General features: G+C 36.6%; 1 protein-coding gene across 7 annotated transcripts in view; it reads right to left on the bottom strand.

Moving 5' to 3' along the window:
- The window catches only part of LOC136222241 (putative cysteine-rich receptor-like protein kinase 30), a 28566-nt gene extending 23357 nt beyond the window's left edge, over nt 1-5209 (bottom strand). For 4 of the 7 annotated variants that reach the window (XR_010685560.1, XM_066009793.1, XM_066009799.1 and 1 more), the window contains exons 1-2: nt 4435-5208; nt 4196-4365 (exon numbers count right to left, since the gene is read on the bottom strand). Coding sequence is in view for 6 of the 7 variants with exons in the window: in XM_066009793.1 (XP_065865865.1) it covers nt 4196-4365; nt 4435-5066 (802 nt within the window). In the remaining variant the exon portion in view is untranslated. Of the gene's footprint in view, nt 1-4195; nt 4366-4434 lie in introns of all 7 variants that reach the window. The other 3 variants (XM_066009795.1, XM_066009794.1, XM_066009797.1) reach the window with 2 other exon arrangements.
- Nucleotides 5210-18639: the final 13430 nt, after the last annotated feature.

Raw genomic sequence — 18639 nt, 5'->3', positions numbered from 1 at the left:
AGTCGAGGGCATTGACATGATAATATTGTGTCAATTTCACGTAGAAAGTGCACTAGTTATGTGCTTCATCCAAAATACAAAACACCAGTTGACAATCATAATAGTGATGTTGATGGTACCGACAAGGATGATGAGGAAGACGACGATGATAACGAGAAAGAAGAAAATGATGAAGATAATAATTGGTATGATGGTGGCTAGACTGAAGAAGTCAATAATGACGAAGCTCAAAGATTTCAACAATTAAGAGATTTGGTGTTACTAAGGGATAAAAAATTATAAGTTTAAGAGGGTGTGTTGAATAATAAACTTATAATTAATAGAATCTTTAATTTGGTACATTGTATTGTTCAAGAGTCATTTCTGTATTTATCAAGAGTTGTATTGTTTCACAAAGAGTCATTTGTATTTACATAATGTTATTTTTGTTTACTAAGAGTCACATCTTAATGTATATAAATACATTTGAATTAAAGTGGTAAGGCAAGAGAATTTTCTTCCAACAATTATACTCTTCATCTATTATATGTGAAAGTTTATTTATTTGATCCAATTTATTTGATCCAACACTTATAAAAGTGTTTCAAGGATTTAAATCTCCAAATATGGATAATTTGAGGGGTAAATTACATACGTGGTGTACAACCTTTACCTATTTTCACATTTTGGTGTACAACCTTCAATTTTGTACACTAAAGTGTACAACCTTTTGGTGACCTCCCACTAAAGTGTATAGCAGGTAATTGTGACCGGTCAACCCGAAGTCAACGCGCCATATCACCATTTTGACTCCTCTAAAAGTCAAAAAATGACCCACTTAATATGAAATTATTTTTGTACCCTTTATTCTTTAGATAATTACTAAAAAAAACCTTTCTTCTTCCTCCATTTTTTTTTGTAATTTCTCTCTCTAAAGCTTCCACTCTTTTTACCATTTCTCTCTCTAAGTCCTATCTCTCTCTAAATAGTCTTTGAAATTGAATTCCAAAACTCATTCATTAACTCTCTTCACGTAATGGAGATCAGAGGGGATGGACGATTGGCGGTGAAAATCGGAAGCACCCTTTCTCTCACTAACTCTCTCCATCTTATTTCTTTTCTTAAGAAATCTGTAAAAAGTTCATTATAAGTTCTGGGTTTCCTTTTTTACAATTTGATTTTGCAAAACATTACCAATCCAACTCTTATTTCACAAAAAAAAAATTCCAAATATGTTCCTGCCGAAGAAGAAAGGAAATTAGAGATGAGAGAGAAAGGAAATTGGAAAGTCCCAGATTCAATTCTTTACCCAATTCCACAAACAAAATTCTTCATCTTCACCGACTCACAAAAGCTTCAAACAGAATTTTTGCTCAACAATGGTGACTTTATCGGAAAAAGCTGGTCAATTTGAAAGCCGTAATGCTTCTTCTTCAGCGTCGTCGACGGCCCTCAATTCTGGAGAATCAGATTGACGCTGGAGGAATTCTCCCTTCTCGTTCGCTCATCGGCCTTCTCCGTCGCCGCCGATCCCCATTGCAAATTGCGACGATCCCTTTGCTTTCCCTGGATCTATTCTCTGTATCTGTCCTACTCTTTATATTAATTTGGTGTGGTCGGGCAAAATTTGTTATGGAGCAGTAGGCTGTTGGTGTGGAAGAAAGTAGGCTGATGGGTAAATTTCAAAGTCCCTTTAGAGAGAGATATGACTTAGAGAGAGAAAGGGTAAAAAGAGTGGAAGCTTTAGAGAGAAATTGCAAAAGAAAAAATGGAGGAAGAAGAAAGGTTTTTTTAGTAATTATATAAAGAATAAAGGGTACAAAAATAATTTCATATTAAGTGGGTCATTTTTTTGACTTTTAGAGGAGTCAAAATGGTGATGTGGCGCGTTGACTTCGGGTTGACTGGTCACAATTACCTGCTATACACTTTAGTGGGAGGTCACCAAAAGATTGTACATTTTAATGTGCAAAATTGAAGGTTGTACACCAAAGTGTGAAAATGGGTAAAGGTTGTACACCACATATATAATTTACCCATAATTTGAGATCTTAGCATTAGTTTCTTTAGGGGACACTCGTCATCTCCAATAGAATAATGAACTTAAATAGGATTGGTTAGTAAATCTATATATGAAGTTAGCTGAAGTTGGACGCTATAGTGTTTAATCATAAGAAGTTCAAGTTGGATTTAATTTACTCTATTATTACATTTACTTTGTTTTCTTAGCTTAAAATATGGACTAATTACACAACCTTAGTTCATGGTGACATGCTGTGGCGGATTCAGGAATTGACAGTTAGGGGGACTAATTTTAGTTCGACTATTGCGAGTAATTTTTCGAAGTCTAGCTCGTTAGGGTTGAATAAATTTTTTGAGCTCCCAGCACACTGAAACTTTGTCGTTTTTGTATTTTTAGCTATAAACTTTTTATATTTTTCATAAAATTTAATTTAGAAGTTAAGTTAATTGAGTCTCAAAAGTAAGAAGTTGATTTTTATACACATAATAAATTCTTAAAACAATAAATATAATAAAAATAAGTTCAAATAAAACAATAAAGAGTCCAATTGAAAAAATCAAGTTCAAATAAAACAAAAAAATGAGCTTAATGTGGTTTGAAACCATGACCTCTCACCTTAAAATAAAAGTCTTAACCAGCTAGGTCACTTTAAACTATTGAAATAATACTACATAGGTTAAATATATACCAAAGGAGAAAGAAAAGTCGATGCTCATCGTGACAACAGGTGAATCAAAGTAGATAATATCATTGAGGGGCAGTGTCATGGTCGAATTCGGCCATTGTTTCTGCATGTTCAAAGGTTTCTGCCATTTGGGTTTGAGAAAGAAGAAGAGGGAGAGGCAACTGAGGTGAATATTTAGGTTTGAGACCCATCATGAGTTCCACAATGGCTAGAGGAAGAAGAAGGTCAAAAGAGAAAGAAAGAAAAAATTGGTGAAAGATAGAAGCACGTTGTCACATAATAGTGTTAAAAAGTTTAGTAGGTACCATTACAAATTTAGGAACCTCGTCTTGAATCGTGAGATAGGCTTGATTGGATGGAGGGTTTAGAGTGGTTAGTAAGGGAAGAGTTAGTAAAGGTTGATGGAAACCCTTGTTTGAGAGGAGGAAGAGTTAGTAAGGGTTTCTACAAACTCATGTTTGGATCACAAAAAAAATTAGAAGGGTAAGGGTTTGGAGGGGTTTGGAATGATTTCTTTTTAAAAAATTTCATACAATTTTCAACCCTCCAATTTGGCGGGTTTGGAAGGGTTAGAAATCACCCTTACTTCCCCTTCCTTCCATTTCCTTACCTTTCCCTACCCTTCCTTTACTAACCCTTCCATACCCTTTATCCAATCAAGGCTAAAGCTATTTTCTTTTTATTCAGACCCTTGACATTTAGTATTTCTGAAGAATGGAGCCCGCGGTGTAAGGGGAAGCGGGGCTCACTTAGTTATTGGGTGGCTATGTAGTTGATATCAGAGTGTCAGGACATCGGAACCATCCCAACCATTAATGGATAGTTTTAGCTATATGTTTCCGATAAATTAAGTTAGTGATGGTTAGTTCACTAATTAAATTTATATTTATATTTAATTACAAAATCCAAATAGATTTATTTAGGTTTAATACATCACCAGTTCACTGAACTTGTCCATAATGGTAGATTGGTTCCCTCAATTTTACAAGTGTCTCATCAGCTCCCTAAACTTGCTTATATTCTGTAACAACTAAATGCAAAAATTATAATACTAACTCAGATTAAGGTGCAAAAATACCTTTAACGTTTTGGATTAGGAGTAATTTTACCCCTAATGTCTAAAATGGTCCAATTTTACATCTAATGTTATGAGTGAAACTGCTCTTTGCTACTATAATGTTAGGGGTAAAATTGCATCATTTTAAACGTTAAGGGTAAAATTCCTCTTTGCATATTAATCCGAGTTAGTATTATGATTTTTGTTATGGAATAAGCAAGTTTAGAGAGCTGGTGAGACATTTGCAAAGTTTATGAAACTAATAATTTTTTATGGACAACTGTGATATAAAATAGACAAGTTTAGAAAGCTGTGATGTATTACGCCATATATTTAAAACCAACTTTAATTTTATATTACAAATAAAATAAAGCTTAAAAATTGGTTTTATATGCCACTCAATTTAACAAAAGAAAAGGTTACTAATAAAATTAAGAGAGAGAAAGGTTGCCTTTTACTTTGCGGATAGGGATAGAGGACGAAGGAGGAAGAGCAAAACCAGTAAAATTGTAGAAAGGATAAAGATCCCATCTGAACCAACAACTTGGCTTCCGAACAAAACCTCCAACCTTCCCATGGCAACAACCTTCATAATAATTCACTGCTTGTGTTAAGCAATACCTGCAAATTACAAATATCAATTTCTGATTTCCGATCTATTGAGAAATAGGATTCACATAAAACGATGACCTGCAACTCCTCTGATCCAAATCAGGAAAACACTGCATCCGTACATATATGGTCTGATTTGAAGTTGAATTCACTTCCCCTGTTGCATACTTCACCACTTCTTCCATTGCAGCTTTCTCTCCAACTTTTTCCATCAAATTGCCCCAAATTTCATAAAATTCAACCTCATTTTCCGAATTCAGATCATTAGGATTGATCCCAGCTCTAGTTGGCTCCAGCAACACTACTCCATTCACCGGCCGATTCGAGTATTGGATTCCAAAATAGCTCACGGAAACTCCTTCCTTCTGATTCGGACAATATGTTCTCAGATTTTCAATTGAATCATTTAAGGAATCGAAACATTCTTGTGGAGTATAGTCGGCTAGGCAAATGGCCTTACCGTAGACTTTATCGGAACCTTGGCCGACTGAGGTGCTGTAGAAGAAATTAGCGACGGAAGTATTTTGAGAGACGTTAGAAGGGAGGGAAGAGAGGAGGAGATCTCTGTTTTTAGCGTAAGTGCTATTGATTGTGAAGTTTGATGTGTAGTTGCAGCCCATTAGTGTCTCGCCAAGTGTTATCTGGCCATTGCCGAGCCTAATGAACATAAGGATAGAAAAGATAAAGGAAATGGAAATTATGTAATCCATTGCTTCTTATGGAAGAAGATGAAGATGAATTCCCAATTTTGGCTTTATAAGGGTTTTAATTTAAAGAGTAGAAGAAGTGAAGGGGTTCAGTTTGTCATATTGACTATATGGTTAGTATCTTATCTATGTAATAATAAAAGTTAGGTCCGGTTGTTTGTCACTTAATCTCAGTATCGAGTATCGGTAGTTTCAGTTGGATAGCATTCAGTTCAGTTGGATAGCATTCAGTTCAATAATTTATAATTACTTATTATTATTATAATTATAATTATAATTATTTATTATTACTATTATTATTATAACCATTATTATTTTTATAAGCTTTTTTATTTTAATTATTTCTATTTTTAAAGGATTATATTACGATTTCAGTTTCAGTAGAATTCAGTTCAGTTCAATTCATTAACATTCAATTCAATTCCGTTCAGTTTACTTGATTTCAGTCAAAAAGAACAAAGTTTTACTCTTCACACTTATTTATAAGTTTGAGTTTTAATAGAATTCGACGTATAGCAAGATAAGTTTGTATTATATGTACTTTAATTGTATGTATAAGCTTGTATTATATACAATTCAAAGGCAGAGATCGGGATATGTAAAAGATAATAATAATAATATAACTATCTTTCAATCTAATATTATATTTTATATGAGTTGAACAGAAGAATAGAAATTATTTTTCAAATTTAAAAATATTTATCTCCAAATCTATTACTAAATCACAAAAATGTGAATTTTTAAATGATATGTAACTAGTGCAGAATAAATAATAAAGCATCTGTATTTTACAATGACCAAACTTACTAACGTTGGAAGTAAAATTATTCTTGGTTGCCAATGTTGGGTTAAAAGTGTACAATTTTAAATGTTAGAAGTAAAATTGCTCCTGACGGTTAATGTTAAAGATATTTTTATACATTATCCCAAACTTAATTGATTATTTAAAATTTTTTTTTTCTCTTAGAAATGTTTTTTTTTTAATGTAACACTTTTTCCGTCCATTCTCTTTTTTTTTTAAGTGTATAAAGCCACTAATTTGAAGGAATTCTCACAAACTACTTTCTCAATAATTTGTTGAAAACCTAATTAGTGGCTTTATACACTAAAAGAAGAGAATGGGAAACTGGAAAATTCACTTACTGTTAAACAAATTGAGGGCTTAATACATGTACCAAACCCTGGACTTGTGCCATTTTGTCAATTTGCCTCCTTTACTTAGTGACAACCTATCAATCTCCTCAACTAAAAAGTTGCCATACATTTAGCACATTTTATGCCTACATGCCCTTGAGTACACCTCCTAAGACACCTTAGACATCCATTCCAATTCATCTTCCACATCCTGATGTGAATCCTTGTTTGTTACTTTGAAACAGAAATAAGACCCTAAAGGACACAAAATGTTATATTTGGTGAGTTGATGGGGCTAATAGGATGCACAAAATGAGTTTGAGGACTAATTAATGTCATGTAGACACATAAACGGACATAAAGTGTTACATTTGTTGAGTTGGAGGAGCATATAGGTTGCCCAGTAAGTAGAAGGGGCTAAGTGACAATAGGAAACAAGTTCAGGAGGCGATGTAGGTATTAAGTAAAAAGGGAGACTAAAACTCTGGATATCTGGAATTCTCGAAGGAGGAGGGAAGACAAGAAAGTAGAGAAGAAATAAATGTTCTTGACATATCCCCTTTTATAATCTTTTAGGCTTAGGAAATCAGAATGATGACTTCACTGGAATTATTACACAAGTGTGACAGTCATTAAACCTCGATTAAATGAGTTATTTAAAGAAAAATGAACTTTTCACTTCCTTCCCCTTTATGATATCACGCCAAGTGACGCGTGGCAATGATCCATAAGAGGTACATACTAATTAGAAAGGATGTCGGCAATGATTCACGTGTCCTATGAGTTATCCTCCATATTTTCATGCTTCCTTATCTACTCAATTGATTACACATATGAGTGGGAACCAGTATGTTCGGGCTTAGCCGTACACCTTATAAAAGAATATTCGATTCTTCGAACCATTATTTTGGAACACTTGGACTAAAGCCTTGAATAATTTCGACCGATCTTAAGTAGGACTTCTGATAATAGATAAATAAACCAACATTCCATGTGGACTAAGATCACTTCCCATCAAATCGCAATAGTGATGTTTATTTTTATTAGAAAAAGAGTAAAGAGAGAGGCTCCTCTTTCTCTCTACTTTTTTTTTCTCTTTTTTCTTCTCAAATTTCGTCATTGCCATCACTGTCATCGTCACTGTCATTTCTTCAGGGCTACTTAGAGGAGAAAGAATGAAGTTTGTCTTCCTTCTTCCTCCTCCTCATTTTAGTTTTCGCTTTTAGCTTCAGATTTACTTTTTCTTGTTAGTTTGAAGTCTATATTCATTCTTAAACTTCTTTTTTTCCGTCAGATCTACACTTGTTAGCTATACTTCTTTCTTTTATTCTTTTTCAGCCTTAGCAAGAGCGAAAAAGGTTCATCTTGTCCGTAGGCCTATAGTTTTATGTGGTTGCAAAAACAGAAATGGCTTAGATTCGAATGTCCAGAAGAACCTAAATGATGAAGCATGGATTACAATGATTTTTCAACAAGGTTCGACTTACAAGACGGATATGATTTCTCTGTTTGTTGTATTTATACCTTTTATGGTTTTATTGCTCTTTGTAGTCTTTTCATTGCTCTTTGTAGCCTATTTTCTTTCTTTAATGGATCTTGTACTGGTTGTAGCTTGTATGAGTTATTTTCGTGCTTGTAATTTTAAGTTAATGGATCTTTATAAAAAGATTAATAATAATATAAAATTTTGAATATCACTTATTATTTTATTTTAGAAATAAAATTGTCATATATGTTTATATGGTAGAGGCTATAATATGGTTAGATATATTTTGTTCTCTCTTTCCCAAGACAGAAACCATTACTCTTCCATGGCTATTTGTAGCTAGATTTCCAATTCGGTTAAGGGTTAATTCAAAGGCGAGCATTATTTCCTATCGTGAGACTGTTACTCTTTAATTTAGAAATCTGAATTTATATGAGCTGTTTGCATGTTTGTTAATCTATAAAATCAGACCATCATTGGAGGTTCAGGTGACGGTTCAGCCGAACTTTTGTTTTTTCATTCATTGAACAACGTTAGGAAATAGGATTTGTAATCATCTGAATATCTTGACAACGATTAAGCGCATGAACATGTGATTTTGTTTAAATCGGAGTCGCTAAGAATTCGGTTAACTTAGATTGGGTCCTTCTAATTCCTAATGATCGATGGGAAATAATTGGTTGACATGCGGAATCTGTTGAAACACCTTTCCACATGATTTTGATTTGACAAAATTATTTAAGTTAATCCATGATTAAGACAATTAAATTTAAGTGCTTTGATTTAATTGTACTAATGTGTTTGTTCAATGTTGAGTGTAATTATAAGTAAGAACAGAAATAAAAAGTACGACAGAATGAAGTCAGCATGAGCCACAGAAGCTGAGTAGAACACAACTCAGCATAAAAGAAGAAAAGTCTTCTTCGGAACTAAAACTTGCAGACGAAGCTGACCATGGAAGCTGAGTAGAATGCAACTCAGTATCGTCAATAGCAAAGATCAAAGACAACGGCTATTAAAGTCAAGCTGAGTGTTCATCAGGACAGCGCCAATGATCCGTTTGCGAAAAGACAAGATCCGACAGAGATCTGTGCCAATTCAGAAGCTTTGGAATTACGCAAGGAGATAGTTTCGAGACGAATGGGTTAACTGGCCTCTGGCTAAAAGACGAAACTGGTGCTAGAAGACGAGCCTGGCGGAAGAAGACAAGCCTGACGCCTGCTGAAATCAAACGACAGGATTGGCCTGTGAATTCTGAATGCTGGCCAAGCGAATGATGCAAGAGAGCCATTTGAATCCAACAGATACTTCCAGATTCAAATGATTAGAGCTTCAGAATCAACTATAAAAGGACAAGTACATCACTTGGATCCTTTGCCAAAGTACAAAAAAAAAGCATACATACAAAGCACATTCAAACAACAAAAGAAAATCTTACACCAAATTCCTATCTAAAGTGTAAAAGTCTAGATTGATTTTGTATTAATCTAAAGTGTTCTTCATCTAGAAAGAATAAATTTATATCAACTGTAAAGTTTGAGAGAGTGGTGCTGAGTACTCGGTTTTAGTACTCAGCGGTAGAGAAAATCTAAGTGTTGGGTTATAGCGCTTAGTAGAGTTGAGTAGACAAATAGAGGACGGTACTCTTGCATACTCAACTGCTTTGTAAACGGTTTGTGCTCTACCTTTAAAGAGCTCAATATTGGATTGAAAAATCCTGGAAGGATTCTGGGGACTGGACGTAGGCGGAGAGGCCGAACCAGGATATGTCTGCTGAGTTATTTCTAACCCTTTCTCTCAATATATATTTGTATGTGTTGCTTGCTTTAATTACTCAGGATATAAATTGCATAAGCTGACACTGAGTAAATCAGAGTGTTGAGTTGGAAGCTGACCACAAAATTGTCAATTCTCAACTCACAAGTAAAACAGTTCTAGTCAGCTTCTGACTAAAGCTGTCTTACACCTCACTCGGCCTTGCTGACCAAAACTGAGTAAATTAATTCAAAGAATTATATTAAGTCAGCATAATTAAGCGAAAAAGTTACATTAGTTCCTAACCCCCCATTGGAACTAATTACACGGGACCAACAAAATCTCCCTCAATTGAAATCTTCTTTAATATTTACATTCAATCCCAATTCTATTTTGTTACTTTTTGTTGGTCCCTTGTGATTAGTTCCAAGGGGGGGTTAGGAACTAATATAATTTTTTTCTCTTATTTAATTATACTGACTTGATGATTTTGATGAGTTTGTTAACTAAGCTTTTAGTCAGCACGGCCGATCTTAATGTCAGACAGTTTTGGTCAGATATTGACTAAGGTTGTTTTACTCGTGAGTTGGGAATTGACACTTTCTCTGGTCAGCTTCCAACTCAGCACTCTGATTTACTCAGTATCAGCTTGAATGATTTATATGCTGAGTAAATTCAACAGACAACACATGCACATATATATATATATATATATATATATATATTGAGAGAGTTAGAAATTACTCAGTACGACTTATCCTGGTTCGGCCTCTCTGCCTACGTCCAGTCCCCAGAGTCCTCCGGGCTTTTAGAATCCAATACTGAGCTCTTTAAAGGTAGAGCACAAACCGTTTACAAGGCAGTTGTATATGCAAGAGTACCGTCCTCTATTTTTCTACTCAACTCCTACTAAGCACCACAACCCAGTACTTAGATTTCTCTACCACTGAATGTTTACAACCAAACACTCAGCACAACACTCTCAATATCACGATTGATACAAGTTGTTCTTTTTCAAATGAAGAACACTTTGGATGATTACAAACAATCAATCTAGCATTTACACAGGAATAGAAATGGGTGTAAGATCTCTTTCTTGTTTTTGAGTGCTTTGAACTTGTATTTTTCTCTCTTGTATTTTTCTTGTTGTACTTCGGCAATGATCCAAGGATTTTTATTGTCTTTATATAGAGGAAAATCTGGAGTTGGATCATTTGAAATGATTTAGCCGTTAAGTCCAAAACAGCTCTTTTAGGAGACATCTTCTGGTCAGCTTCAGGTTTTGCAGGCCAATCCTATCCTCTGATTTCTTCAGACGTCAGACTTGTCTTCTTCCTGCAGACGTTGTCTTTTTATGGCAGTTGTATTTTAGCAATAATCTGTTGACCCATGCATCTCGGAATGTGTCTTTTGCGTAATTCTGAGGATTCAATTATTGGTGCAGAAGGTTTGCAAAACTTGTCTTCTAGTGAACGGATCTCTCATGCTGTCCTGAAGATTACTTAGCTTCTACTTTGTTGTTTGTTGTCAACTCCTATGCTGAGTTCTCTTTTAGTCAGTTTTGTTTTGCACGACAACTAGTGAGAGGGCTTCTGATGCTAAGTTCCATTCCACTTAGCTTTGTTGAACTTCAGGCTTCTATTCTTTGATACTGAGTTCAATTCTACTCAGTTTGTTCTTTGATCTCATGCTGACTTCATCCTGTCTTACTTTTTATATCTTTTTGTATTTAAGTTTATACTCAATATTGAACAAACAGATTAGTACAATTAAATCATATCACTTAAATTTAATTGTCTCTTAATCATGGATGATTTTATCAAATCAAAATCTTGTGGAAAGGTGTTTCAACAAACTCCCCCATTTTGATGTTGGCAAAATTCATAATTATGGAACTCAGTTTTGAAATTCCCTATGATTGAATTATTTCTGAAATTACTCCCCCGTAAGGGTTGCATCTATTGTTCTAACTTAATTCTAAACTTTTCAAGATTGAATCGATTAGACTTAGACATGCTTATACTGGCTTAGTTCAATTCTAGATTTTCCAAGATCTAGTTTAGATGAGTCTAGGTCACTTTTCAGAAATGGTTAAATACTCAGTTTGATTCATGGATTGTTTTAGTGTTGTATACTGAGTATGTTTACTTTTACTTGTTTGTTCAATTTTGATAGATCAGATTTTAGCACACAATATTAAGCACAATATTCAAATAGTTTGGATAGAATGGTACTTATCATAGATTAACCCATTAAGCACACAAAATATCAAGCACAAAAAATATCAAGCACAAAGTACATGCTAAGTCCTAAAGTATGACTAAGCTACTTTTTCTTCTTTAAGGTAACTTGAGCTTGATGCTCAGCTTGACACTTGTCTTTTCCTTTTTTCTTTACTGCCTGATGCACCACCTGCGTGCTGAGTTCCATCTTGTCTTTTCTCCCCCGTTTTGCCATCACCGGGAGGAGGAGGAATGAAAGTATCATTTCTAGCAGCAGTAGACAGAGCGTTGGAATAACGCTTCAACCTCCTTGTACTCTCACTCAGGCCATCAATAACTGGAACACAATCATCTTGAATAGATCTAGGAACCCATAGGGATCCACTCAGTATGCTGATGAGACACTCATGAGATTTGCTGATCCAGGAGATGGACTCAGTTAGCTGGGCATAGGATTGGTGGTACATTTTGAGCACAGCTGAGTCATAGAATTGGCGTTGAGCATTGGTGAAACGTACTGATCGAAGGATGGCTTGTGAAAAGCTCAGAAGGGTTTCATTATTGATGGGGTCAACATCCATCTTTTCCTTGTTGACATTGAGTAGACGCACAACTTCACTCATTTGATCAATGGTACACTGAGAAGTGGAGGAAATCAATTCACGTGTGCAGGTCAGGTCAGAGGTCAACTTTGAGAAGCATTGGTTCAACTCAGCAGAAGTGGCATATTCAGAATGAACCGTAGATCCAATGTCGGCCAGGTCTATGGTCAGCTTAGCAAAGGAGTCCTTAAGCTCAGTAGAAGTAGCATACCCCGGATTTACGTCAGAGAGACTCTGGATTTTGCCTTCAAGTGCATTCATGTGGTTGACCATCATGAGCAATAGTTCAGTTACCTTGGCAATTTGGTCTTGCTTGGGTTGCTGTGTCTGGACCGTGGTCATAACACTGATGAGATCTTTGAGGCTCCGAATTTCGTTTAGAAGCTGAGTGATGAATGAAATTTGGGAGGACTCAAGATTGGCGGACCCAGCAGCATCTGTATGAATAGGATTCAGATCCTAAAGAAGAGACTGAGCAGAGGCAATGATTCTACGCCCAGACTCAGTAGCACTCAGATAGGCCAAGTTACCAGCAAGATTTGACTCAGAGGCAGGAATTGAAGTTGAACTTGATGGTGGTGGAGTTGGTTGCTTATCAGTTTGGTTTGGTTGGTTAATGGTTGGGCCTTGTGGTAGCTCAGTATGAGGAGCTGAGTGCTGAACATTCTGTGTATTCTGAGTTTGCGGTGAAGGACTTACAGAGATGTTGACCTGCTCAATATTATGTGGAAGTTGAGTAGGTTGTTCCATCGTTTGCTCCCCATCTTGAGCAACTTGGACTTCGAGCTCTTGCTCGGCAGAATTTGGATTTTCCAGAGTCTTGGCTTGTTCCTCAGTATGAGTAACAGAGGCTTGATTTTCCGCAGATTCCTTAGGAGGAGACTCAGTATTACTAGAGAAGTATCGGAACTGGATGTCAGATAGATCAGTAATTGGGTCCCGAAGCGGAGAATCACCTAACAGATCAATAACAGGTGATTTGTAGGCTTTCTTCTTTAGCCTTTTGAATGTCTTAGCTTTAGGAGGTGAAGGGTCAGCTTGAATATCTTCACGTGAGTCAGAAGAGGAGTTTTCTCTAAGCTCAGCATTGATCTCATCTGCTGCAATGTCATGTTCGGTGAGCTCAACACCCGTTGTTTGATGTTCCATATTTGGATTCTCCTCTTGCTCAGTATTATCCTCAGTCTGTATTTGCTCAGCATGCTCTTCTTCCTCAATATCAGGCTGAGTGTCATCATTCATCTGTTCTTCCTCTTCTTGCTCAATAGGGGTTTGTTCAAGGTCAATCCCGAGACTTTTGACGAAATGTGATTTGGGGGTGACAACCCAGTCGAGGGGGTCAGCTTCAACAATTTTCAATGCAGAACTTCTTCTTTTCTTCTACAGAGGTTGATCTGGAGTTCCTTCACTCTCCTCTTCGGGCTCAACTTTCCTTTTTCGTTTCTCTGCTGACTTAGGTGTTTGGTCAGCATCAACTTTCTTCCCCTTAGATATAGCTCGTACCTTCCTTGGGACAGTATCAATATCCTTTGAGCATGTTTCAAGTGCTTTTCTCTTCTTCTTTGTCTTTGCTGGCTCAGCAGACTCAGCAATAACTTTCTTTCCTTTCTTTGGTTCCACTTCCTGTTCAACATCATTTTCTTCTTTATCTTCCTCAACATCTTCAGTCCCCTTCAAAGGCTGGTTGAATACTAACCCAAACAGCAGAGCCGCTGTAATTTCAGTTCCCAAACTCTGAGTTTCATTGATTGTTTCTATTTTCTGATCTTTGAGGATTTTAGTGATTAGGGAGCCCAGTCTGAGTTTCTTACCTCCTCGTTGAAGTGCACCGACTAGAAACACCGGCATATTGAGTGGGTTGTAGGTCAGCATATGCCATATGAAGCACTGCTCGAAGTTGGAGGCCGACGATACTGAGTTGAGCTTTGGGAAGATGAAGTTGGTCAATATGTAATGAGCCATCTTTTGATTTTGCCCCATACAGGTGCTGGGTATCTCTCCTTTGTGATTCTTTGGTTTGCAGAATCCTTTGACATGGTCAAGCGTTTCTTTGGTTGTCCTAAACTCTTTCCCTTCCTCTGGCAGGTTGAGTAAGGTTGCTAAGTAAGATGGGGTGATTGTTGTCTTGTGGCCCTTGATGGAAGTTTCCAAGTAGTCAGCATCTTCTTCGTCGACATAAAGATTGGTGTAAAATTCCCTAACTAACCTAGGATAGGTTTTCCTAGAGAGAGAGAAGAGTCCTACCCATTCATTCTTCTCAATCCACTCACAGAAGGGTTTTTCAGCGGTGATGAAGCTGGGAGAGAATCATCTACATTTCAGAACTTCCAGATTGTTGACTTTCTTGTGAACCTTGACCATGTTCCTTTCCTTGGGCTTCTTTGAAGAGCTTGCTGGGTCAGCTTGAGGGTTTTTGTTCGGAGTTTGGTTAAGCTGAGGAGGAGATTTTGGATTTTCATCGGTGTGATGTTTGCCGGAATCACCACCGGAGACATTCTGAGGATTCGACATTTTCTTCTCAGAGATTTTCGAGGGATTTTGAAATTGAGAGAGAGAGAGAGAGAGATTGGAATGCCAAAGGATTCAAGCATAAAGATGATTAAGTGGGAAATCTTCCACTATTTATAGAGATTTAAATCGATCCTATTCGTTGAACTAGCCGTTTTTCCTTGGGATGTTCAATCGACAGAGATTCTGTCATTTATGACACGTTCGGCGCATGGGTTTTGCCATTATTGCTTACGTTATTCTAGGTGCTATTTATTACACGTGTTAGCATTTAATGGTGCAAGTGGGCTTTACTCAGTTTTACTAGAATTCGAAGCATTTGTGATACTGAGTACCTAGTTCTATGTAGATGAATTTCTTATCTCTTAGTAACTTAGTATAGGATAATCACTCAACATGTATATCTACTCAGCATAGAGTGATTACTTAGCATGTGTATCTACTCAGGATAATCACTCAACATGGACATTAACTCAGCATAGAGTGATTTTCTACATTTTAAGCTCAGTATGTAGTAGTTACTAATTTTGAATTCACTCAGCATGGCAATCACTCAACATTCAATTTTTCACATAGAATTATTGAAGGGGATTAGACATACCGATAGCTTCCCTCAGTATGTTGAATTGTTCACGAGCCAATGGCTTGGTGAAGATATCTGCAAGCTGTTCATCTGTTGGTACATAGGTCAGCTTGATCTCTCCCTTTAGTACGTGATCTCTGATGAAGTGATGCCTTATGCTGACATGCTTCATCCTGCTGTGTTAGATTGGATTCTTGGATAGATCAATGGCACTCTTGTTGTCACATTTGATCTCTATTGTTTCTGTTTTTACTCCATAATCCTCAAGCTGTTGCTTAATCCATAGAACTTGGGCAACACAGCTTCCAGCAGCTACGTACTCAGCTTCAGTTGTAGACAAGGCAACTGATGACTGCTTCTTGCTGAACCAAGATACTAGACAGCTTCCAAGGAAATGACATCCTCCTGAAGTACTTTTACGTTTTAGCTTATCTCGTCCATAGTCAGCATCAGTATATCCAATGAGTGTAAAGTCATTTGAGGTTGGATACCATAAACCTGCATCAACTGAGCTCTACAAATATCTAAAAATTCTTTTTACAGCAATTAAGTGAGATTCCCCAGGGTCAGCTTGATATCTTGCACAATAACATACTGAGTACTGTATATCAGGTCTACTAGCCGTGAGATAAAGTAAGGAGCCTATCATACCTCGATAAAGTTTACTATCTATTGACTTACTTTTCTCATCTTTGCATAGGACAGTATCAGTACCTATAGGGGTTGATATGGGTTTGCAATCTTCCATATCGAATTTCTTTAACATCTCTTTGGTGTACTTGGACTGACTTATGAAGATGCCATTCTTACCTTGCTTAATTTGAAGTCCAAGGAAGAAGTTGAGTTCATGATGCTCCTAAAGTATATAGCATTTAATAGGACAAGTGTATCCTATCGCAACAAGTAATATTGTGCTAAGCACGAGATCGAACCACAAAGACTATTCGTTATAACTAGTAAATCTACCTAGAATGATCTAATTGTTTAGAGGGTTGGATAAAGATTTGGGTTTTTAATAACTATCTAATTGAATTAAAGGAAATATACATAACAAAATAAAGTGAACAATTGATAGGGTAGAAAGTGAATTGACGGATGGCACAATATAGGTTGAGGATTCCTTTGATTAAATCCTAGGTATGGGTTTAGGGAGTTCAGATTTGTGTTTTACCAATGATTGAAGGTAATTGTCCTAAGTGAAAGACAAATTTGTACGGGATTTGTCTAACCTATTCACATGCATTCGGGTGACGGCTTGATTAGGCATATACCTTAGGTCATGCAAATCATTAGGTTTATTGACAACTAAGGCTAAAGCTGTAGCCCAGCCAAAAAGCCTCATTCCTAGTGGTCTCTAGCGAAGTCAGATTTACACAAGTTCGGTATAGACGATTCCGTGGTCAGGTTCTCCTCTATCTATAATCCTATTTAATGTCAGGGTCACAGGCATTAAGCACATTATATACATAAACAGGCTAGTTGATCATTATCAATGTTCATTCTAGCATAAATCATGTTCCTAACAATTTCTAGGCATTAAGCATGCATAAACTGATCAATCAAAGGTCCTAGATCCCTAATCATACATATTCTTACAATCAATTTCATCCCCATCCCAAATTGGATGGGGATTAATTCATAGACAAATTAATCATAGCAATAGGCATATAAGAATAATGGGAAAAGCTTCAATTAAATATAAAAGGAAAAGATAAGAGGGAGAGATAGAAATCCAAAACCCGCTTGTCGATTCTGATTACAAAAATAGAAGATCTGGAGCTTCTTCCATCAATTGTTCTTGAACAGAAATAACAAAATAGAAAATAAATCTAATCTAGAAACAGGAAAATAAAACTGAAATAAAAGCTAAATCTACATTGTGGAGGAGAGAAAGCCCTAGCGGCTCTCCAATTTATTAAGTGGCTAATCCCCTAGAAGATTAGGTTTAGCTCCCTATTTATAGAGTTAGGGAGGAAACCCTAATGACTCCAGGGTAAAATAGGCATTTACAAAGTGTTTAAATGGGCTTCTGGGCCCTGATCCGCGAATTTCAGCAAGGGGGAAGGCACTGGTGCGCCTTGCCCCGCCTCGTCTCGTCGAGACAAGGAGTGTCTCGACGAGACGGGGGCCTGTCTCGACGAGACAGGTATTGTCTCGCCGAGATAGGTCCAAAAAGGGGCGATTTTGCTCCGGCTTTTATCTGTTTAGGTCCCTGGGTTTCTGAAAAGTGCTCTAATGGTCCTTGATGAATCCCAAAAGTGCTCTGACGGTCCCTGAATAATCCAGAAATGCTCCAATAGGCTTGGGTCTGGTTCGAAAATGCACGAAAGGTCCCTGGAAATCCATGAAAACACCAAAAATACCATAAATAAAGGAAATTACTAATTTTAACTAAAAAGTAATAAAACGATACTGAAATTAAATAGAAACAAAGGGAAAACAAACTAAATTAATCCTAAAAACCCTATATAAATGGGAGCTATCAGTTCACCCATCATGGACATCTCGAACTCAGTTTGCATCTGTTTGCTAAACTCTTTACACAAGGATTCGTCAGTAGCACCAAATATTATATCATCTACATATATTTGTGCAAGTAGGGTATGTTTACCCTTTTTCTTAATGAACAAGGTTGTGTCAGCTTTTCCTCTGACATAGTTCCTGGTTAGCAGGAAGTTGGTCAACCTCTCATACCAAGCTCTTGGAGCTTGCTTCAGGCCATACAGGGCCTTCTTGAGTTTATAAACGTGGTTTGGGAATTTTGGATCTTCAAACCCAGGAGGTTGGTTAACATATACCTCTTCATTTATAAAGCCATTAAGAAATGCACTTTTAACATCCATTTGATATAATTTAAAGTTCATAAAACTGGCATAGGCACACAATATACGTATAACTTCTAGCCTAGCAACTGGTGCAAAGGTTTCACCATAATCAATACCCTCTTGCTGATTATAGCCTTGAGCTACAAGTCGAGCCTTGTTTCTGACTACATTTCCATGCTCATCTAGTTTGTTTCTAAAGACCCACTTAGTTCCTATGGACTTTTGATTTATAGGCTTAGGTACTAAATCCCATACCTCATTTCTTGTGAATTGGTCGAGCTCTTCTTGCATAGCATTGATCCAATATTCATCGTGCTCAGCATCAGCAAAGTTCTTTGGTTCATGTACTGATACAAAAGCAACGTTGCTGAGGAACTTCCTAAGCTGATCTCTTGTCATCAGCTTGTTATCAGCAGCATCAAGAATGGACTCTTCTAAATGTCCTCTTGGTATTTTTATTT

This window comes from Euphorbia lathyris, chromosome 3 (assembly GCF_963576675.1).
Source record: "Euphorbia lathyris chromosome 3, ddEupLath1.1, whole genome shotgun sequence".
In the NCBI taxonomy this organism is placed as follows: domain Eukaryota; kingdom Viridiplantae; phylum Streptophyta; class Magnoliopsida; order Malpighiales; family Euphorbiaceae; genus Euphorbia; species Euphorbia lathyris.
This window is presented reverse-complemented; position numbering and strand designations above follow the sequence as displayed.